General features: G+C 33.8%; 1 protein-coding gene across 1 annotated transcript in view; it reads left to right on the top strand.

Annotated features, from left to right (window-relative positions):
- The first annotated feature begins 744 nt into the window (after positions 1–744).
- The window catches only part of LOC145670547 (uncharacterized), a 42,152-nt gene continuing 19,973 nt past the window's right edge, over positions 745–22,923 (top strand). The window contains exons 1-2 of the mRNA XM_081739352.1: positions 745–899; positions 10,189–10,353. Coding sequence (XP_081595478.1) covers positions 825–899; positions 10,189–10,353 — 240 coding nt within the window. The 5' untranslated portion in view covers positions 745–824. The remainder of the gene's footprint in view (positions 900–10,188; positions 10,354–22,923) is intronic.

The following is a 22,923-nucleotide window of genomic DNA, read 5'->3' as shown; positions in this document are numbered from 1 at the left end:
GAAAGAATGGGAGAAAGAAAAATATCTATAGGAAGACAACGTTTGAAAAATAATGACCAAGTAATATAAGATGTAAGGAGGAAGAAATTCATGGAAATGACAAGAATCTCTTAGGCTAGGAAAGAGTGAAAACCTTTATCCAATTATCCTAAAATTGCTAACCTGAAAATGAGGGAGGTAAACAATAACATTTATTAAAATCACATACATTTTTCGAAAGTTGTAGTGGAATAAATTCATATACAAATGCCAATTGACTCGCATGTTTGAAGCTTATTTATGGTTCTGATTGGATACGCGTTTAATGTCCTTTTCAGTATCAAGACTATATGGGACGGGGATCTACAGATTAGATGGAATTTGAAACAAAATCTCCTACCGGGAATTGAACCTGGATCTTCTGCGTCAAAGAGAAACTTACTTACGCCTATCAATGAACGTTTCTTAGAACATATTCTAATTTGACTCTTTACCAAATTGCCACAAACCAAAATTGTCAATCGAGGACAAGGATGTAAAATGTAAATCCGTAGGCTTCAAATGTCAGAATCACATTCAATGTTATTTATGGCATTTTGATTATACATTTATTTTTTACTTTATCACGCAATTCATGTCATGAAATGTAACACGTATTCCTGTCACACAGATCCAAATCAAGAGATAAAATAACAAAAGGATACATTCATTATTGTTGTATATTGTAACAGGAAAGTAAAAGAGAACTCACAGGTATATAATGAGCGGTAACATCTGTGATATATTCTCACATAAATTGTAGTCCCGAATGCGACATAGTTTTAATTATCGTTAGCAAAGGAACGATGCAGTTTAAACTTGGATTATTTCTGGTGCTTCTCTCTTTGAAGTTAACCGTAATTTTGGCAGGCGAATCAGTGGTAAGAACATTATTTTAATTTTTATATCGAAACTGTCAATGATGTATTTCGATTGAACCCTATACATTACATAGACACGATTACAAAGTAAGATGATTGTCATTATTTTCATAGGCCAAGTTTCGAGATTAAAAAGGGATTCCAACTGGAGTTTAAACTTACGATTATCGAATGACTCATGAAGGTTCTTCTAATTTTAGCGTTGTAAACAGTCGCAGAGTTGAAGGAAGGCATATCAATAAAAGAAATATATTTTATAACTTTAAATTAACCCTTTAATTGGCAAAGCATGAACGAGGTGTTAAAAATTTCAAATTTGGGTGATTTTTAGGTACTATTTTATTTAGATACTATTTAGGTTAGTATTTTAGGTACTAAATTGAAAATTTAGCGTGAAAATGCATTTATTGTTTACAATTAATTAAAATCACATGTTGTCCACAAGCAACAATGTCCATTTGAGGTATCTTTTTTGCCGTGTAACATCTCTCACACTTTATCTATATTTCTTGTTTGCTGGCTATAATTAACTTAAATATAAAGCAATTACATTCTGATTAAGTTCTTCTATAAATATGGAATATACAAATCATATTATATCTATATACAGGTAGATAGATAGATATCGATACCGTAAACCGGAATAACTTCGTCAGGTTCTGAGTATATTTTTGGGTTGGGGGAAGAAAAAAAGAGTCCCCGAGATTTTAATTGATTCTTGTAGTACTCGACGGGAGAAATCGATTAGTAAAGGAATTTTCAAAATCTGCGCAGGCAAACATGGAGAAAATCGCATTTTCATGTACCGATTGAAAATGGGGAAGGAAAAGGGCCTGCGAGTTTTCCCTTCCCCATTTTGAAACGGTACATGAAAATGCGATTTCCTTCCCCATTTTGAACCGGTACATGAAAATGCGATTTTCTCCATGTTCCCCTGTCCCGATTTTGAAAATTCCTTTACTAATCGATTTCTCTCGTCGAGTAATACAAGAATCAGTTAAAATTTCGGGGACCTTTTTTTCTTCCCTCCAACCGAAAATTGTTCTACTAAGGATTAATCAGGAAGATCAACGTTATTTATATTAGCTTTGGAGAATACCTTTTGAGGAACCAAAGTTTTAATAATGTGTAACCATTTGCTTTCCATAGGCCATTTGAGTTAGTTCCTAATCAACATAAGAGTTTAAAGCAGGGTTTCTAAACTTGGGGGTCGTGATAATAAGCGTAAGAAATAAATATAATTAGAATCTAATACCGGAAAATATATTTTAAATATTATTTTGAATTTTGTTTTGATACGCATATTTATATTTTTATACATACTGTTAAGAACAACAAAAAATATTTCTACTAAACAATTTCAACAGGTGCAGAGTTGTTTAAAAATCAATTTAAATGAAAGAGGTGTTATATGAAACTAATGAGCACTGCATATTGAAATACCAGAAAAATACAAATGCAACAAAACTTTCATGTTGAAGTATAATTCAAATGGAAAGCTAGTGTGGGATGCGCATGTGTGTGAGTGAAAAGTCTTTCTTTCTAGCAAGCTGGCTATAATAAACTTAGATTTTTGGTATGGAATTTCATCTGTTTTGTAAATTTAAATGTAAAACAAGTTTCTTTTAACAGTGTTTGGTGATACTGAACACATACACGACAATGTATCAAATTCCCAACAATATGAGGTACTACTTTGAGCTGAGCTTCTCAAAAATTAAAATACACAATAACTTTTTAAACAACCTTCGAAGGTTTTAAAGCAAATTACAAATAACTTTATTTTTTAACATATGACCCAAAAGTAAGGAATTACGAGATTTTCAAATTTTCAAACGGCTTCTATTTTGAAAAAGTATGATGGATTCTACTATTATAAAAGTAGATGGATATCGTGAGAGCTCCGCAATAGGTATATTAAAAATCCCACACAAGCTTATTACAAACCAAAAATTATAAGGCGGTCGCTGGCAAGAGACTGCGATAGAATGGAGGTCATGATAGGAATTGGGTTCAGAACAACTTGCTTAAAGTATCGTCACTAGTTTCTACATTGTTAAGTTAACGGCATTAGGTTTCTGTTGCTGACATAATTTTATCTGTCCGCCACCTGCAAACGTAAGGTTAAAGTATTGCTTCAAGTCACATCAGTTACATTGCACTAAGCCACACACTCTTACATAAAATTGCGAGGAAAATTCACTCATTCCTTGGTTGTCTCGTATTGTAAAAATTCGTTCCATCCATCCGATTCGTATTGCTAAGAAATCTGTTAACTGGATTAGTTAACTTAGGCATATTGTACCTATTGTTTCTTTAAATGAATTCCCATTGGAATTAGATTCGTTACATTATCGATAAATCTATAAGTCCCTTTAAGTCAGATTGTACCCTATTGTTTCTGTTTACAATATTACCATTGGAGTTAGATTGGGTTACATTACCGGTAAATCTAGAATTCCCTGTTAAGTTAGGCGGATTGTACCTATTGTTTCTGAAAACAGTATTACCATTGGAATCAGATTAGGTTATCTACAATTCCCTTTTCCACTGCTACTATTTTGCCTTGCACTAATAAGGTACTTAACTGTTAACATTACTACGTACATTCTTATTTCCACTATACTGTATAGTCATCGGATTTTCGAAATTCTGTACAATTAACAACAAATGATTAAAATTCATGCACTGCGAAGAAATTTATTTATTTATTCAGAGTTTCATACAGCGTCAAGCCAGTTAACTGAAACTGTACAACATAGCCATAATAAATAAAATAAAATAAGATAAAACAAACATTAAAAAATAATACAAATAACGATGTTTCACATCTAAATTTACAATGTTCTCTTTAGCTGGGTTCTAAAGTTTTGTTTAGAAGTTAAAATGTTACATCCTGTTAGCAATGTATTGTAACCATGCGCTAGTCTATAAAACAACGAGCATTTTATAATTAATAATCTAGGTGTCTCGTAAGTTAGCAAATTAAGGGAATGAGTTCGCCGGGGAGAAACTCGAAAATTAATCTGTGGCAGTAAAAATTCACAATAAATTTTACCATTGATAATCTTATATAGGTAAAATAGGTCTGCAGCTCGACGTCGTTTGTCTGGGATACGTAAGTTCATTAAAGACATTATTTCTTGTCTCGTGTGGTATACGTAACTCGGGAATTCTAAACCTAGCTATGGCTATAAATAAGTTTAAAACCGAGTCAATACGTGATAAGTTAGTATTTACTGCCATATTCCATAGTGGTGAACAATATTGAATGATTGCGGAAATATAAGCCTTATAAGACATTGTAAGGGCAGGGATACTGTATTTCGGGAAATCTATAATGTAGATCAAGTAATTTCATAGCTTTCGATGAGATCGATAAGATGTGATCCGTAAAGGAGAGTTTTTTTTTTTTTTAACCAGAGACAACACCTATATCTTTTTGAGATGACGCACGTTTAATAGGTATATTGTTGACATTGTAAGTCTGAAGAAGAAGAAATTAAAATTTATTGCAATTTGTACAGTAGCAAAATTCTAATTTAGGAAATAATTCTCGAATCTGGTTGGTAAGAATTGAGTAATTTTAAATCGTTATAAGCGTTAATAACAAGACCAATAATACTGTTGTCTACTCGTGGGTCGTATTTCTTATTTCTAATTTGTGCGTCTTTGTTAGCCAATATAAAGTAATTTTCAAAATTAGTGATCGAAATATTCATAAAAATCTTCTTAATTACGTAAGCTGTTTTTAATAATTTTGTACGAAACTGAGCAGGGTGGCAACAAAACATGAGGCAAAATCTTAAGTAAATCAGATTTTTCAATGCCTATCAAATCACATTTTGCTTCAAATTTTTCTATAAAATTACTAAAAGAAATAACATCTACAAGATCACTGACTTCTGTTAAGGATTTAATATTACTAAACGCTACTGGTACACTTAATGATTTAGCATGATTAGATTTTAATTTTCTAAATTTTACGTTAGTAGAATCATGCATCGGTCGTTCCTCCTTCTGATTCTCTGGATCCGAAGAACTATCTTCTCTTGGTGTATTCGCTGATAGACTTTTATCTCCATATCTGTGCCTGGGAACTGCTGGAGGTGATTCAGCAATAACTACTGTACCTTGTGATTCCATGATACCTTTTTTGGTTGGAAGGTCCATTATGTTTTCACTGCTAGTCATTAACTTGTTCTTCAGATCCAAAATTTCCTTTTGCAACTCTGACATTTCGATAGAATTAGGATCTGTTCGTGCTTCCTTTCCATTAAATATGTTTTCCAGACTCATTGACAACTGCTTGAGCTTAGCATTATGAGATTGTTCAAATTGTTCCTATTTGACATTTTAGTGTTCCAACATAGGCATCTGAGATTGCTCGAATTGTTATAACTTCAAACTTCGTTATTCCAATTTAGAGTTAATTTGGCTGTGCTAAACCATCTGAGATTGCTTTAATTGTACTAATTTATTTCCCATCTGATCCATTTCACAATAAAGTAACTCTTTTATCTGCTGCATGAAGGTCTGAAGATTTAAGTTAGAAATTTCAGAAGAATGTTCATCTGATTCGATTATTGCATAGGCTCCATCCTTTTGCCCTGGAAATTGTTCGCTGATTTCTTAATAGTATGTAAACCGTATTCGATAGTTCTTACTATTCTTTTGAGTTATCACAAGTACTCCCAGATGGAAACAACAAAAATATATATAATCACACTACAATTATATTTGTTATTATTATAAAGATTTATGGTAGTATATACTCATATAAAATATGATTTTTACTTACTAGGACGGCAATTCAAGGATTACACACTATTTTAGTTCAGCTAAGTACACTATATGTTCAAAATAATTCTTAATGCTTGATAGCAATTCAGTACATTTATTGATTATATGGTGTCCTCCTGCATTCTATATTGACAGTTATTTATAAACAAATCACTGGTAACAAAAAATGTTACTATAGCAACAGGATTACGACGAATAAACATATATTTCCCTCAAGCGATCACAAAAATAAAGCTTTTTCAAATCAAGATTATTCACGACATTTCCACAACCTTTCTTCTTCTTCTTTTAATTCGTAGCTATTGCCAGACAAAATAGCGTTTTTGTCCAAGGGGTTCTCCACATATTATGTAACGCGACATAGGGGAGGAGCAGGTTCGGCCTTGTGTTACGAAGTGTGATAAAGGGGTTTATATTTTCGTTACGTAACGCACGTTTTTTGCTGAAATTTTTATTTTTATTCTCAGGTTTATATGCAACCATTTAAACAATAATTTTATTCAGTTGTTTTTGTTTATAAGTAAGTAAATACATATCTCCACTGTTTTGGGAAATTGCGAATATATATCCTTTATAAATTGAATCATGCAGAAGGGATTCGAAAATGCTACAAGACATTAGCATGACTAGTGACGAACCCTGCGTGCATCACAATAAAATAAACCTTCGTTATGTGGCTATCGCAACATTGCATTTACAGCACACGCTTTTCTGGAGTTAGTTGTTAGTGATTGCAACCATCGCTTAAAAATGACCTCGCGTTCCCACTTCTGAGAAAGTTATTTAAATCTTTTCATTTAAATCATTACCCTCACTCTTCTAAGGGATTTCAAATATGAAACAGAAGTATATCTTTTTCGTGAAATAATATTTTCCGCGACTAATTCAATCGACGATTTGCATAGCAAAATAAAATATTAGAAAGCTAATTCGTCTTATATTCATTTCGTACTTTTTTTATTTTTGGATTTCAATATTTTTGAAGAAATCGAGTTTATTCGCTCTCTCACTGATTTAGGACAAGAAGAATTTGAAAAGAAGTAAACTGAAGTCCAAAGAAAATACTCAAAATCTTGTTCACAAACGAGATGTCAATGTTTTTTTCACGTGTTCAGCAACTTCGAATTTGTGGTCAGTTGCACATTCAGTCCTGTTTCAGTTGCACATTCCGGTAGTATTTCCTCCTTGTCAAACATCATTGACCTACAAGAATCTCTGGGATCTCCTTAGAAAAACGACAGTATGCAATTTCGAAGAATTAAGACTGGATAATTAAACAACTTTATGGGATTAAAATATTATTACGGTACTACCATTTCCTAATACTTTGATAAGTTTTATAATTATTTTTTATAGCAATAACCCACAACATAAGCAAAATTGGCGAAAAACCAAAACTCAAAAAGTGTTACGTAACAAAGGAGAAGATTTCGGCCTTGCATTATAAGGTGTGATAACGGGAACGGAGGGGGTAACAATTTGTCAAAAATGGCGTTATGTAATATGTAGACGGTTCCCAACACATTAAATAAGATTTATTAAAAAACGTAATTACTTGTCGCCGTAGTAGGATTTGGAGATAGTTTAAGACAAATTGTTGAATGCAAACGTATACTAACTAGTTTAGTGTCCTACCTAGTAGTTAATCATCTATTTTACATGAACGATTTGTGGCGTAGTGGTAACGCAAAATTTCTGTCACGCGTGAGAAGCAGATTCGAATCGTAACGTAATTAACACTTTTCTTCTACATATTTTATTGTTTAACGAAATTGTGCTGTAATCCTATTCCATTACTATTATTATTATTAATTTTATTATTGTCATTAATAATGATTATAATGATAAAAATCTGTTAATAAGTATTACTACAAATAATAGTCAAAAATAATTTGTTTTTAAACATTTAAAATTGAATTCAATAAATAAAACAAAAAATATTAACACAAAAAGGTTATTTGTAATTTTTTCTTGAACTGTAATCTACATTTAGTTGTAAATTTTGTTTCACACTTTCGTTAACTTTGAAAACAATGCGCGGCTAAAGGATGTTAATGGATTTAAATAATATTTAAACATGATTGTTACGATACTACACGATAATTTACCTTTGCGCAATCTGTCAACTTTCTACTTATGTCTGGCTTCGTTTTCATCTCTTGGCCGTGTCACTATATTGCGTTGCGGACATTGCTCACATCCAACCTAATTGTAAAAGTTTCGAGGGCCCAGTTAGCACTCCTCTAGCTTACTCAATGGATTGCCTCGGCCATAAGATATTCTCAGATAACTACGTCAGCGTTTATTGCCAAGTTGATATTTGGTGTTTACTCCTTTCTACTGAGGTTTAACTTCGTACTTGGATTTCCTCAGAAACTACAATTCAGGATTTTGAGGTGAATTCCACAGCTTTTGAGGTATTCGACTCTCGAACGTATTGTCATATTTGACATCACGAACACGGTGTGATGAGGAGGTTAGATAGTTATGGATTTATCATATTTGGTATTGAGGAGGACAGGAAGTGTATTTAGATCTCTGTCCGGGAAACAAAACTGAATAGTTGAAGATTCTCGGGGGACTTCGTTTAGAGTTGTGTGGGGAACAACAAGCTAGAGAGAGAGAGAGAGAGGAGAACGGAGTGTTCTCTGTATAAGAAGGTACAGTAAATACGTCAAAACATTTAGTGAAAACATCAGACAAACTCTATTAATTCTAACTTTACCTATCCTCATCTGCTGCTTTTAAAAATTAAACTTTTGTTCTAGTTATAATTTGCATAAACCTTTTAGCTAGATTTCCAATATTTTTTTTCATAAGTTGCTATATTTTGATGAAATTCACATTCATATCCCAGCTCTTGATGTTGGTGGTGGAGAAACGTTCCCTAAGTTTTTCATCTATCGGTCACTTAGTATCAATAGATACGATTAAGCTAAACACAACTGCAATTTATTAATTATTTTTCATGATTCTAATACATAACAATTTGAGCTATTAAATTCGGGAAAAGGCTAATTTTAAAATGTAAAAAATTATCGTAAAAATGTGTATGTTCCGTATTTCAAAAAACTTTTGAGAACATGTGCTCTCGAAAGATATAAAACGATTTTTCCCCCTTTTTGGTTTCCGCCAATTTGCAACTTTTCCGCGGTATTTCTACTTGAAAATCAAAGTGAATTTTTCATTTTTCTGGCCAACCCTAGTGTACATTGGTACTTCTTGTAAACATATACATATAAGCAAACAATAATGAATGAATTATTTCGACAAATTAAGCTAATCAAATTAGAATGAGGTCCATGGGAGGAACCCAAATTCCAAGGGGGGCTTTAGGGATTATTAAACGTCCCTCGCAATAGTTTCAATGAAGGTTAATGATGACTCAAGGAGCATGGTACGGTAGGATATAAATCTTATATCCGTTTTCTATGATGCAATAGTTTACAGGAAATAATACTGAAGATATCAATTAGTCAAACTATACTTAAATAATAAGATTCTTAAAAATAATAAGATTCTTAAAAATAATAAGATTCTTAAAAATAATAAGATTCTTAACTAACCAACTAAGTCTATGGCATGTGGATCTCGGAGGTTCGATGCCGCGTACACAAAAGCTCTCCGTCGACTTCTATCCTAAGACAACTGGATAAAGTTTCTATTTTGGATTCCTATTTCTGCCAGATTCCTCTTAATATTGTCCTCCCATCAGCGTCTGTGTCTTCGTAATGGTCATTTTCCGATTGGACTTTTAGTTAAAACTTTAAAATCGTTTCTATTTTCCTCCATTCTGGCTACATAACCTCTCCAGCTGAGCTTCTTTGATTTGATGACCCTAAGAATGTATTGTAAACGATATAAATTATGTAGTTCCTTGTTATAAAGTTTTTAGCATTGCCAATTCACATCCCTCTTGATTTCGAATATTCATCTCAGAATTTTATTCTCAAATCCTTTTAGTCTAAGTTCCCTCAGAGTAAGCCACCATGTCTCGCAAACATACAGAACAACGGGCATGATTATTGTTTTATATATTTTAAGCTTCAAATTCATCGTCAAAAGTAGAATGTACCTTATGAGTTTACGATGTATATTGAGCGAAAAAGTGTGCTATGATTTGCCCTTTCCAATTGGTTATTTCTATCTGATCACTTATCAGTATGAGTTAACTACCCCCTTAAAAGGCTAATTAGAATTTACTTCCTTGATGTCAGTTCCAACATAACTAAAACCAATTACAAAATAGATTTCTAAATACAAATATCCAAGGATCCATACCGTTTATCTCCAGAGACAAACTTTTAGGGTAAACATGACTAAATATTACTTAGCTCACATATTTTTCGTTGCACTTAGGTTTCATCGGTACGTATTTTATTTACGAATTTTATTAATTCTATTTTAAAATTGCTTCTTTTTTAATAATAATATACTGTAAAAATATACTTACTTTTTTATATTCAATATTTTCTTCTTGTTTCAGTGTGAAGGTTATAAGATCTATATTGGAGATTTCACCAACTGCCCTATAGAGGATGAAAATGAGAAGGTCACCAAGATCGGAACAAAGTTCAATCTCGATGGATGTAACGCTACACTCGAAGGATGTGTCGAATTTCTCAAGACTATGGGCAGAAATAATGTTTCTGTAAGTTAATATCAATGTGTCATTATTGTAATCTCTCCTTTATTTTATTACCTGCATATTATCTTGCAATGAAAGTATCAGCTAAACTCTCGTCACTTCATTGTGCAAAGCCAAAGTTCACTTCCGGATAAGTCTCAACCATAAGATTCACACAGTGTTATATGCAAAAAGAATCCGACTGAGCACCTGAATTATTGAAGCATTCAATTTGTCATGTAGTCGCCCTTTGACCACAGGCAATACAGATAAGCAGAAGCAAAGGAAGACATGAGAGTAAGTGATGTTGCCTACGATATGAGACGACAGACGTTTTTCGTCTCGTTTCGTATTTTTTGTATGTGAAACTCTGGTATCGTCACAATTCTCGAATAATTGAAGCCGTGACTTCCATAACCGGAGAAGTCCAGCTGAAGAGATATTGAGAAACTCTTTAAAAACTGAATATTTGTTGGAAATATAAACTTGAAAATCAGATTATTTTGAAGCTTAGTGACATTTGTTATTCAGCAAAGTGTAAGTATGAAAAAAAATGATTTCCAAGATTGCATTTCCAAAAAATATTCGATTTTATTGAGTTTCTCAATATCTCTTCAACTGAACTTTTCCGGTTATGGAACTCACGACTTCAATTCTTTCTAGTCTCATCTGCATTTTCGGAAATATATTATTTCTAGTGTCGTTTTTTAAATTTAGGTTCAAAATGTATACTCATATTTTTTTTTCTGATTTCGTCTAGAAGTTATCAAAATCCTTCTACGTCATGACGGGTCTTCAAAGCATGTGATATTAGATTTAAACTATGTTTAATTATTGGAGTATATTCTACAATGATATGTATATCTTTAAACGCTGATAAATGTTTTTCATTATGTTCGAAGAATCACTTTTTGAATGTATGGTATTTACACTATGAATTATGTAACAATATAACTATATTTCATATTTATTATTTGAGTAAAGTAGTGTTGTTGCTCATGGGACTCAATAAATGTTTCGTCTCACATCGTTTTAATATCGAAAACGAGACGATAGTTTGCATGTTCCTCGAGTTGTCTCGGATTTGAAAATGTACTTGTAATCTGATGGGAAATAATACACGGAAGATGAGGAGAGACAAGTATGAGGGTAATAACCGTCTGTCTCAATCAGTGTTTCAAAGGACTTTGCCTACCACGTGCAAGAGTGAATACGTGATACGAGACTTCGTTATCTTCCTCTCATTGCTGTACCTCTGCTAAGCTATCATGACCTTTAGTCAATGTGCGGTCCATTAATCCACCTTGCCTGCCTCTGGTCTTAAATATTAATGCATAATGCATAATAGTGTTTCATTAGACCTTCGGATATATGTTATTTCCAGAATCTCTCTTTTTTTGTCACTTATGAGTTGAGTTGAGTTGATTTTGAGTTTAACGTCCCGTTCAGCAGTAAAGCTATATGACACGTGGACCTACTGATTAACGTGGAATCCGAACCACATGAGCTCCCGCTGGGAATCGAACCCAGGTCTCCCACGCCAAACGTGCGTACTCTAACCTCTTAGCCACAAAGGAGCTTTTATTCTCACTTACGTTTACGGTGAAGCATAATTGGACGACTACCTCTTCATTAGACTCTCTCTGGAACGTTGCCACTGGAGCATCAGTGCTATCAATTTTAATGTCTTTTGTTGAAAGTTAATGTATAATTAACATGCTAATTGTTTATTAAACAATCATCTTTTGTTATCAGAGTACGACAACTATTTGATTGCTTGTCTCCCATGTTGAAACTAAATGCATACTACCTCTTCATTAGACATTCGCTTACATATATCAAATTAACAATGTTAAAAATCTATATATTCTTTTGTAATAAAACAAATGGCTGGTCTAAAGAGAGAGAGTGAGAGAGAGAGAGAGGGGGGAGAATTCACCGTTGTTTCTATTTAGACTTGGATTAATTACTACCGTGTTTTCTTACACCATTATTACTATACGTAAATTTTACTTGGTAGATGCAAAGGTTCACCTACTGCGCCACAACGTCAAATAACCAGTGGGAAAACTGCTAGCTGCAGAACCGTTTCAGATTGTGGAAAGAATTATGAGTAAAATACAGGGGCTGCACGTAAATTTTACGTGTAGTAGTAATGGACGGTTTAAACCATACTCCTGTAAAGATAACAGAACCCCGCTTGACCTATTGGCTAGCACGCTTGCCTTTGGTGTGCATGGTCCCGGATTGATTCCCTGTGGGGATACAGTTGAACGAAAAAAGTGGTTCGGATTCTACTATAACAGTAGGTCTATGTCTTCCTTAGCGACCCAGGCATAATCATGAGATCTTAAACACAAACAAACAAACCTGAAAAGACAGCAAATACAACGATTACTATGCTAATGCTTTACGACTATATACCAATACAACAAAACAAGTATATGTTGTCAACTATTCCTATATATATCAATCCAAATCTTGAGGTAGTTTTTCTCACGACTCAATGGACAATTCAACACCTACAATCTGGTACACAAAAAATAAAAATTTCCCCCCGTGGGCACTTTTAATATTGGCACAAGTGGTAGTTAAAATATACAATTTTGAGGTTGCCTTTTGTCGTGATTCCAGCAACGGATTTGTTTTAAAATTCTTTGATTGCACTCCGAAGAATCAGATTAACACAAGATTTGCAATGATTAATTTATCCAATTGTATGAACGCTTATAACTGTGGTACGAGTAATAGCCCCTTAATAAGATTTGAATATATAAAGGTAACCAAGAAAGTTCTGTGGTTTTTCACCCACCACCTTCGAACATCGATATGTCACCAAATACGTACCTGGAAGAACAAAAATAGTCCCCATCATCATCGACGACCTTCTGCCAACGTTCTGGAAAGCTATAGATTTTATCGCGGTAGAACTCGGTGGCCCGTAAAGCGAAAGAGGTATCAAGTGCATTTTACACATCTACTAAGGATTTGAACTGGCATCCTCTTAGGTGATTGTCCAAGGAATGGAACAGGTTATAATCGGACTGTGCAATGTCCGGAGAGTATGGTGGATGCAAGAGTGTTTCCCATCCAAGGCGCTGAATGATGTCCCGGGTCATCCTAGCTACGCGAGGTTTAGTGATGTCCTGTAACAGGAGGACCCCTTTGAGATTCAGAAATGATGGGTCCAGAGTTTTGAGTTTTTGTTGAACACGGATCAACTGCTGACAGTACACAGTTGCATCGATGCTCTGACCAGCCGGAAGCAGTTCCCAATGCACGATGGCGCGAGCAGCTCACCAAACACACGGGAGAACCTTCTTCTGTTTCAGTGCTGGTTTCGTCTGTTTTGGAACCGATTCATAGGATGCTAACCAATGATGATGGCACCATGGAGCTTTGTACACAACCCAGTTTTCATCACATGTTATCATTCTGTCCAGAAATGGCTCCTTCCTCAGACGAGACAGCAAAGAAACATAAGTATCACCTCGGATTGCCCTCTGACCCGGAGTCAAATAATGTGGGAGACATCAACCCAATTTGTAGTGCTTTCCAAGATGATGGAGGTGTTGCCGAATGGTTTCTCCACTCACACTGTATTGTAGTCCCAGTTCCTCACATGACTGGCGACTGTTCACCTCAATTGCTGCCTAAAGATCTTCATTTTGTACATGTGTTGGTCTTCCGGCACATGGTGTGTCTTCGAGTGTTTCGTCAACGTCCTTAAACTTGTTAAGCAAATCGCTGCACTGTCCACGTAGTCACAAGACCCTCACAAAAGGCCTGGCATATTTTCTGCCCCGCTGCAAAGGCGTTTGACCCCATTCTGAACTCCTACAGCATACACTAACGTTCTGTGGAGGTCTCATGTTCACTCTGTCCTTACGCAAGTTCACAGTGTAACTGAACTGCCGCAACCAGGTAGTAAGTTGGATATACCCACAGCAACAACTAACCTTCGCCTTATCTCCATTCGCATTCAACTCACGGTATGACGGTGAATTGAGCATAGACCTCCACAAAAAGTGACAGAACTTTCTTGGTTATCTTTATATATTCGTATTCACTAGTGATGACACCAGATTTCATTTCCTGGTTACAATTTGGAGCGGCAGACACCTTTCTATAAAAAAAGTTATTTTTAATATGTCCGAATTTATTATCATTTTATACAGAGTGGCCCAAAAGTAGGTATACAGTCCTGTACTGTTCGGTCATGACATTTTATATCATTTACTTATTGTCAACCATACAGGTATTGACTTATTTTTCTCATTGTTTGTTCTTAATTTATTCTCTTTTTACCTTAAGCTCGGAACAAACCAAAGCAAATAAATTCATTATCTTAATAAATTAAAATGTCATATTTGGTCGATGCTGTTGTGTATACCTCCTTTTGGGGATCCCTATATTATTTGGCCTATCTTAAAGTACAACACATCTGGAAAGTAGACGATGCAACCGGTATTACCTTTTCCCAGCCTTACCAGGTAAGCCTATCATCGTTTGTTGTTCAATTCTGCGACAATAAGAGGTTAAAATCCCTTCGATGCTACAAGTTTTCACAAACACATAACGCATTCTGATAACAAAATAGTTTCAACGTAAAACCTACGTTAGGCTTGCTGGTTTTTCATACAATACACTGTGCATTTTCTTTCGGGATATCCAAACATATCCACTGTTTCTTTTCCAAACCTGTCCAGGATAGGTCAAAGGTAAGATTCTTGAAACGTTGAAGTTGTTATTAAATAATCTAATGTGAAAATAAATTTATGGTAAATGTTTTGTCCCAATTATTCGATTTCACGTAATATGATGTATATTTTATTTAAGGCTTTCCAATCATGCTCGTTGGATGAGGGTAAAAGCTTATAACGAACAAAAGTATGATTTAAGAATCCTCAAAATTAAAAATAAAATGTTTGTTTAAAAAAATATATTTGTTTTTTTATGCAATATGGAGCATATTTTCTTTGAGCAACATCATGCTTGACAAGAACATTGAGATATCAGCCAAGATGTAGGAAATTAAGCCCGTTTACAAATAAAGGAAAAATTTAAGGACTTTCTTAAAAATTATTCAGTTTTGATACAATATGACATATTTTTGAGATGATATCCCATAATTATCAGGAAATTGATTTACCTCTCTTATTCTTTACTTGAAAGTATGTACACTCGTGTCCAAAATTATTGTCGCATATCTATAAATATGTTGTTGTAGAAATATAATTTGATAACGAATCCTCCCGGTATTTCTTATAATGTTAGTATGTGTATAATCGGCAAAGACGTGTATGTGGAAAATTTCATGTGAAAAGAGCAGTAAATAAGAGCAATAAAACGAAAATAAAACTTTATTGTCCTTTTAGCAACATTTTATTTTACTTATTCTAATTTTCGTATTTATAATTCTTTTCTTATGAAATTTACCACAAATATACATTTCCCGATTATACACATAGTACCAGTATTAAAAGTACCCTGCAAAATCATTATCACATTATATTCTTACAAAAAGACAGTTATAGATATGTGACAATCATTTTGGACATGAGTGTACATAAAGTGATTCTGACAAAACTTAATATAAGGTTAATTTTTTTCACTTTCGAGAGACAATACGATGGAATTGTGATTTTCGAAAATTTAATATTGAGAGTCATAATGATTTACACGTCTTAGAACAACTACATGCAAGTCTGCATTTATTTACATGTCCTACTAGTCATGAATTCTTCCGTTGAGTCCGAAAATCTACAGAGATATTGAGACAATATCGTTCAACGTTTAATAAATAAATAAATAAATTTTAAAGTTCATATTTTTATAAGATCTCAAAATGGAAATTTTGTTTTACCTTTAAAAATAAAATGACTGAAGCTCACTGAGAAATGAACAACAAAATTTACATTTAATGAAGCAATTATAAGGCTATGATCGAATTCAATATTTACTACGAAAGATAGTAATCCTTCGTAGTAAATAATAAATTTGATCATAGCCTTACACTGTTAAAAATACTTACTTAAAACTGAGTAAAATTGACTCAAATTTGAGAACATTGTGTTCTCAGAATAGCTCCGAATACATTGTTCTCAAAAATGTGAAAGTGTGGGTGTTCAAAATATAAGAACAATATGTACTCAAATTTGAGTAAATTTTACTCACTTTTGAGTAAAAATTCTCTGTAAAAGCGAGATAAAATATTCTTAAACAAAATGAGAAACTGCTATTTCTCAAAAATAACGAGAACATATTTGCTCAAAAATGAGATAGTTTTCCGTAAAATGAGATGAATATAATCAACATTGAGAAACTCTTTGTTCAAAAACTAGTAATGCTCTCCTCACAATTGAGAACATGTATACTCAAAAGTGAGTAGAAAAGTATTCGAAATGCTCAGATAGCCGCTAAATTGAGAAACACACGTTCTTAAAAATTGAGAATATTTCCTCTCAAATTTAAGAAAAACTCTTCTCAAAAATGAGAAGGTTTTTTTTAAAAAAATCAGTAAAAAAGTACTCAAAAATGAAATTTTATTAGTATTCAAAAATTCGAAAAAAGTACTTATTCTGCTGCCTTGCTAGCACAGCGAAAGTTTCCTGGAACTAGAAAGGTAGATTACTCTCACACTGCACTCGACAATTTATAGTAAGTACGCCTTCTACACATTAATATTGAAGTTAAAACATTTTCCTATTAAAAGTTGGAAAATAGAAATCAGTTTTTGAAAATATACGAGTACTTCAAAAATTACTTCTATTTCCCAGCTTTGAAGATGAAAATGTCTAATCAATATTAATCAATATTAATCACATCAATATTAATGTGTAGAAGGCGTACTTACTATAAATTTCTTAGTGCAGTGTGAAATTCATCTACCTTGGTAATTTTGGGGAAGTTTCCCTGTGCCAGCAGGGCAGCAGAATAAATACTCCCTTTCCTATTTTTGAATACTAATATAATCTAATTGCTAAAGTACTTTTTTACTCAATTTTGAATCTGCCAGGTTACATTTTTATGCTGAGACCTGTTGTTTCCATAAATAGCATAGATGAGAATTTTAATTTAATCAACACACAAGCTCATTGTAACTTAAAGTTTTCATTATGTTGGTTTGCGTAGTTTTAAACAAGTAAGCCTGATATGATGGACAAATTTTATGTGAACTGGTTTTCTCGATGTATTCTCGTTTCCTCCTACTTTCTTCATTGCATCACTTCATTATCATTGCCTCTCCTTTAGCCTTGAAACATAATCATGCGACGTTACACACACACACACACACACAAATCTTAAATGTATATATATTTGTTTCATTTTGATTAAAGGAAAATATCTTTGTACATTGTATTTTTTATTTGTCAAATAATAAACTAAGGCTATGCATTATATACTTCACGTACACTCGAATATGTACATTCTTCCTATCTGTTATCCAGTATTCAGTAATAATGTTACTGTGACTTCGTAACAAATGTCTTTGATAAGTAAATAATTTGCTAAATACTTGAGCACAATTTTTATAACTTACATAAGACAATGAGGATACATGAACCCTCTGAATATGCCTACAAAGTACTATGACAGATGTATGCATTCGTTGGAAAACAGTGTGTGTCGACTGCCAATGGACAATATAAACGGCTATGTTCGAGATCCTCCCAGAAGTTTTTCATTTGCTATAAATGTGTCTATGCCTTCATCTCCCTGGAAACAAAGAGATTATGTAATTAGTGACAATAGAAATAAAAATAAAATGAAATACTTATAAATCTTATTCGTGTATGGCGATATCTCGAATAATATTAGTGTTGCTACGTTTTAATTTGAATTAGTATCAATTGAAATACGATAATATAGACTCTAGTAAAGACAATAAAGAGAATCACGCAATATTTCTTCAATTAATATTGAAACCAGAAGTTGTAGTAGATCTACCATTTAGTGTTTTAGCAGAGTGATTAGAGTGGAAATGGAATGTATTCTAGGGACGCTTAATCGATTAAAAAATATACAATGTGAGATTACTGTCTATGCTCTATAGTGATCAACGTTAAAACCGGAAATGGTTTATTTCTATCACTACAAATAGGTGGATCACATCCATTAACGAACTCCTCCGAGATAATTATCTAGCTGTTGATTGCAGAAAATTTTAAAATTATCTTTTGTTGAAGAGTTATCGAGCGGTGTAACGGACGTACTAAGCCAGAGGTGTTTACTCTCGCAAGGATGGCCCTCTCGAGGGCATCCTCACCCTCAAATTCTCTCTCAACCATAACGACGCGAGGGCGATGACAAGCTTGGACAGCGAGGGCGAGGGCCAACTGTCACTGTCAGGGCTAGAGCGAGGACAAATTCTCAACACAAAGGCGAGAGCGATGCTCAACTCTCTTCGAAGGTGAGGGCGAGGGTCAATTCACTGTGAGAATGAAGGTGAGTGAGGTCGGAGTAAAACGAACACTTATAGTACTAACATTACAATATTATATATATATCCCACTTGCGTGATCCTAATAAACATCAAATGAGACTTAAGACCTGACTCGTCTATGGCGATCGTTATAATAATAGTAGGGTTGTCACGTTCTGGAAGGATTAATATCAATTGAAATAAGATTATAAAAATAAGGAAATTGAAAGGTAACCAAAAACATTTCGACCTGTTTCATCTATGCAAGACAAGGAAACAATAAATCTGAAAATTAGTCATTTCTGCTTATGTGAGACGGGAAAAAAAAACATAAGTGGCGTCTTTTAGCGGAGCTTCCCTTCCAGGAAAAAAAAGAAAGAAACAATGAATCACACCACAAATTCCAATTTATATAAAATTTCACCGTTATTCGATTTCTACTTTCTTAGCAATTGTTAAACGAATTACTAGAATGAATTGAGAACAGAAGCGTAACTAAGAATGCATGCCCTCCTCCACCCGCGAAAATGTTAAAAGGGCTATTCCTGTTTCTACGTTCATGGCACACGTAAAATTTATACAGTAGTAGAGTTATTTTTACATCTAGTCAGACACTACTTGCTAATATACAAAAATTGCACATTATTATTATTATTATTATTAACCAATTACATGGGACTAAAAAGTTTCTTAAAAGAAATAATTTCTAGGAATTAGGAATTAGATTTCTGGGCTGTCGGCATCTAAGGCCATGTTAGCCCATCCCGTATGAAGGATGACGTCCCTCAGCGAGCCCACTATACGATGAAAGGGAAGGAAGAAAGGATTGGGAAAGGAAGGAAGCAGCCTGGGACCATTATAGTAGGTACCTCCATCCCGGCATTTGAATGGTATGAATGAAGGAAACCCAAGAAAGACTCACTCAAGATAGCAGGTCTGAAAAAGCTGTTACACTCTTTCGGCCGAGCGTCCCCACCAGTTGTCGAACCTGGGACCGCTCACCTCAAAGACAAGAGCAGAAATAATTTCTTCCTAACGTTCACATTACAACTAACATATGAAAACTCGTCAAAACTTGTGGAACTTGCTCACATATTTCTAAACATAAGGAATATAAAGTTTGATGGCTTTTAGTGTACTGAATGATCGCTCAGGATTGGCTTCGTCAGAGGCAAAGTGAGATATAGTTGCAAAGAAGTACACAAATCCAGAACACTACTAACATTGGAAGTTATCTACGACTAAATAATTGGCTAATTCCAAGTTAAAATTTCACTAAATTGTTTCTTCACTACTCACCGGAAACTTGTTAGTTGTTGCAACAAAAGGCGATACATTTTCCGAGTAGAATTCACTAAATCTATTATAGCTGGTTCCGTGATTTCTTTTTCCTATAAGGCAGAGTACTCTTGCAGTAATATGAAACCTGCAAAGTGCTTTTGAATGTTGTTGAATGTCAGTTTAGCGTCCCTTTCAGCAGCGAGACTATGTGAGACGTGGACCTATTGATTAACGTGGAATCCGAACCACATGAGCTCCCGCCTGGAATCGAACCCGAGTCTCCCGCGCCAAGGGCGCGTAAGCTAACCGCTTAGCCACGGAGGAACTCTGCAAAGTGCTTTTAACATCCAAACATTATAAAGTTATACTCCGAAACTTAAATACCGGGAGCCTGTTGGTTACACCACTGCTTGAAAATACAGATTCTTTATTCATAGAAAGGAAACTTAATGACTACATATCAGGGTTGGCTGGTTTAAACCAAGGTTGTTTAAACCATGGTTTAAACCAAAAAACGAAAATGTTCGTAAAAGTGTAAGTGTTTGTAAAATCTTGATGAACACACATTTGTGGGTTATCACGTTTCACTCCCGTATATTATTCGTATTATATTCAGACCTAAATTCCCCATTCATTACTCAAAAAGATTATACTACAAAAGCAACTTATTTTATGTGAGTTTATAAATGTTTGTTTTGTGATTTTTTGTATTGTAACAATAGTTATTATTGTTATGTAATTGCAATCAAAGAAACATTGTAAATATTGTTTTGTTTCAATGTTTACTATTGATAAAATACATCGAAATGCCGTAATTTTTGTGTGGGGGGGAGGGTCATACAGACCCCACGAGAGGCATTTAGTGAAATGAGAAGTCTCTTCGATATCTATTTATGTATAAATGAGTCTGAGCCAAAGTGGACTCAAATAATTCGTATCTTTGTGATTTGCAAATTAAGTCGTTGTATTACTTTAATTTGGACCAATAAAAGTCGTTGTTAACTAACTTGAATTAAATTAGTTCTTCTGTACTCCATACTACTTTGAAATTGTCCATATGTAATTCAGTATAATGGTTTCACTTGTGCAACTGTTTATCTTTTTGTCCTTCTGAAATGACTCTTGAGAGCTATATTAAGAAGCATGTAAAGATCAGTACAACGTATTTTTATCAGGATTCCTTCGTGAGTGAGTCGGCAGAGGTATCGCATTTGTGGCCAATTAGTCCTGGTTCCGAGTTCAAATGGAGGACAATTTCTCTCGGATGTAACTCGAGAAACAGTTTTTATTCCGCTTTAAGCTTATGTGACCCCTTCCAGCATAACCCGGCTGTTGCATAATAACATCAAGGCGAAACAAACTTATTTCTGTCCATATATGATATGAATATATAGAGCAAATTATTTAAACCAAATAAACCTGATTTAAACCAAAAAAACCTGGTTTAAACCAAAAAAAATGTTTTTTTTTTCAATAAAAGCCATGGTTTTTGCCAACCCTGCTACATATACAGATGACGTTAGAACCATCCATTAGTATGCAAATCAAATTATTTATAAAACCATCCTTCTATTAATATATTTCCAAAACGTATAACCTGGAAAGTAAATGTATTAACTCTGTAATTATGAAACTATGACTACAATTGAACGATAATGGACATATTCCTAATCAGGAAGGTATACAAAAATTATGTGTCCCAATGACATATTCGTGGCTCCTGTAAGGTGCCGGCCTTCTCCTTACTATTTTAGCTCCTTTCTTACGTATGATTACACTTTGTGGTAGTAGAAATGGAACTAATGTAGTGCGCAATTGATTGCTATAGAGAGAAAATATGACTAAGTCAATATGTAATAATGTTTGGAATTAGTAGATATTGCTATTGTCTGCCAAAATATTTTTGAAGTACAATGTAAATCACACTAAATTATTCAAAAACTACTTCCATGAGTTGAAATAGGGTTTTACTTAAAGTGTACTACTTTCTAAAGTCCTAGACAATTGCTATATTCCTTAGCACAATGATGGGGAAACATTTTGGGCCGCAGGCGAAAGAAAAACAAAAAAATATATATAGGTGGGCCAATATAATTTTAAAAAAGAACAACAGTGATTGTATCACTTGTAAAACCAAGCTCTATTAATACTCGAAAGATCATGAAGGGGAATGTGATAAATGGTATTGTGAATGCATTTTTAAACATTTCTCATAATTTGGCTGGAAGTATAATCCACTGATTCTCAGAAGTGAAGTTATATTCGTCAGGTAATGAATCACGTTGTGGGCTGGGTGGAAACGTTTCAGAAGCTACATCTAATCCGCGGGCCATGCTTTGCCCATCACTGTCTTAAGACATGAAGATAATAAGCCAAAGATGTGTAATTTTGAGTTTATTAAAAGGTATTACGTGTTTCAAAATATTGACTTATTTTTTACTTCTCAAAGTAAAGCATATAAAAGCTACTATTTTCTGCGATTGAATTATAACAATAAAACAATGTTTGTGAAAAGACACTATAAAAAGGTAATGTAAAGAAAAAAAAACAAATCGGTGCTTTGCCAGAAGTAGGGTTGTGTTGATGACAAATAAGACTCTTCTGTACATATTTATACATGCAACCTGAAATATGATAAATATACACGAAAACTTGATCTTACTCACCAAGAACTTTCTCTAGCGAAACCTTAAAGAAAATTATCACTCCCAAACAGATGACATTGAAAACAGACTCTGTCGCGCCGAACAAATTTTTAAATTCAGCATTGATCTGAAATATAAAGATTTAATTGTTATACAAATATATTCTATTAAATAATATATTTTACCTTTTTCTAGTCATAAAGTTCCAAAGTGGTTCATTGTCATAATGTTTTACTGCAATGT

This window comes from Thermobia domestica, chromosome 14 (assembly GCF_964235325.1).
Source record: "Thermobia domestica chromosome 14, izTheDome1.hap1.1, whole genome shotgun sequence".
NCBI lineage: Eukaryota > Metazoa > Arthropoda > Insecta > Zygentoma > Lepismatidae > Thermobia > Thermobia domestica.
This window is presented reverse-complemented; position numbering and strand designations above follow the sequence as displayed.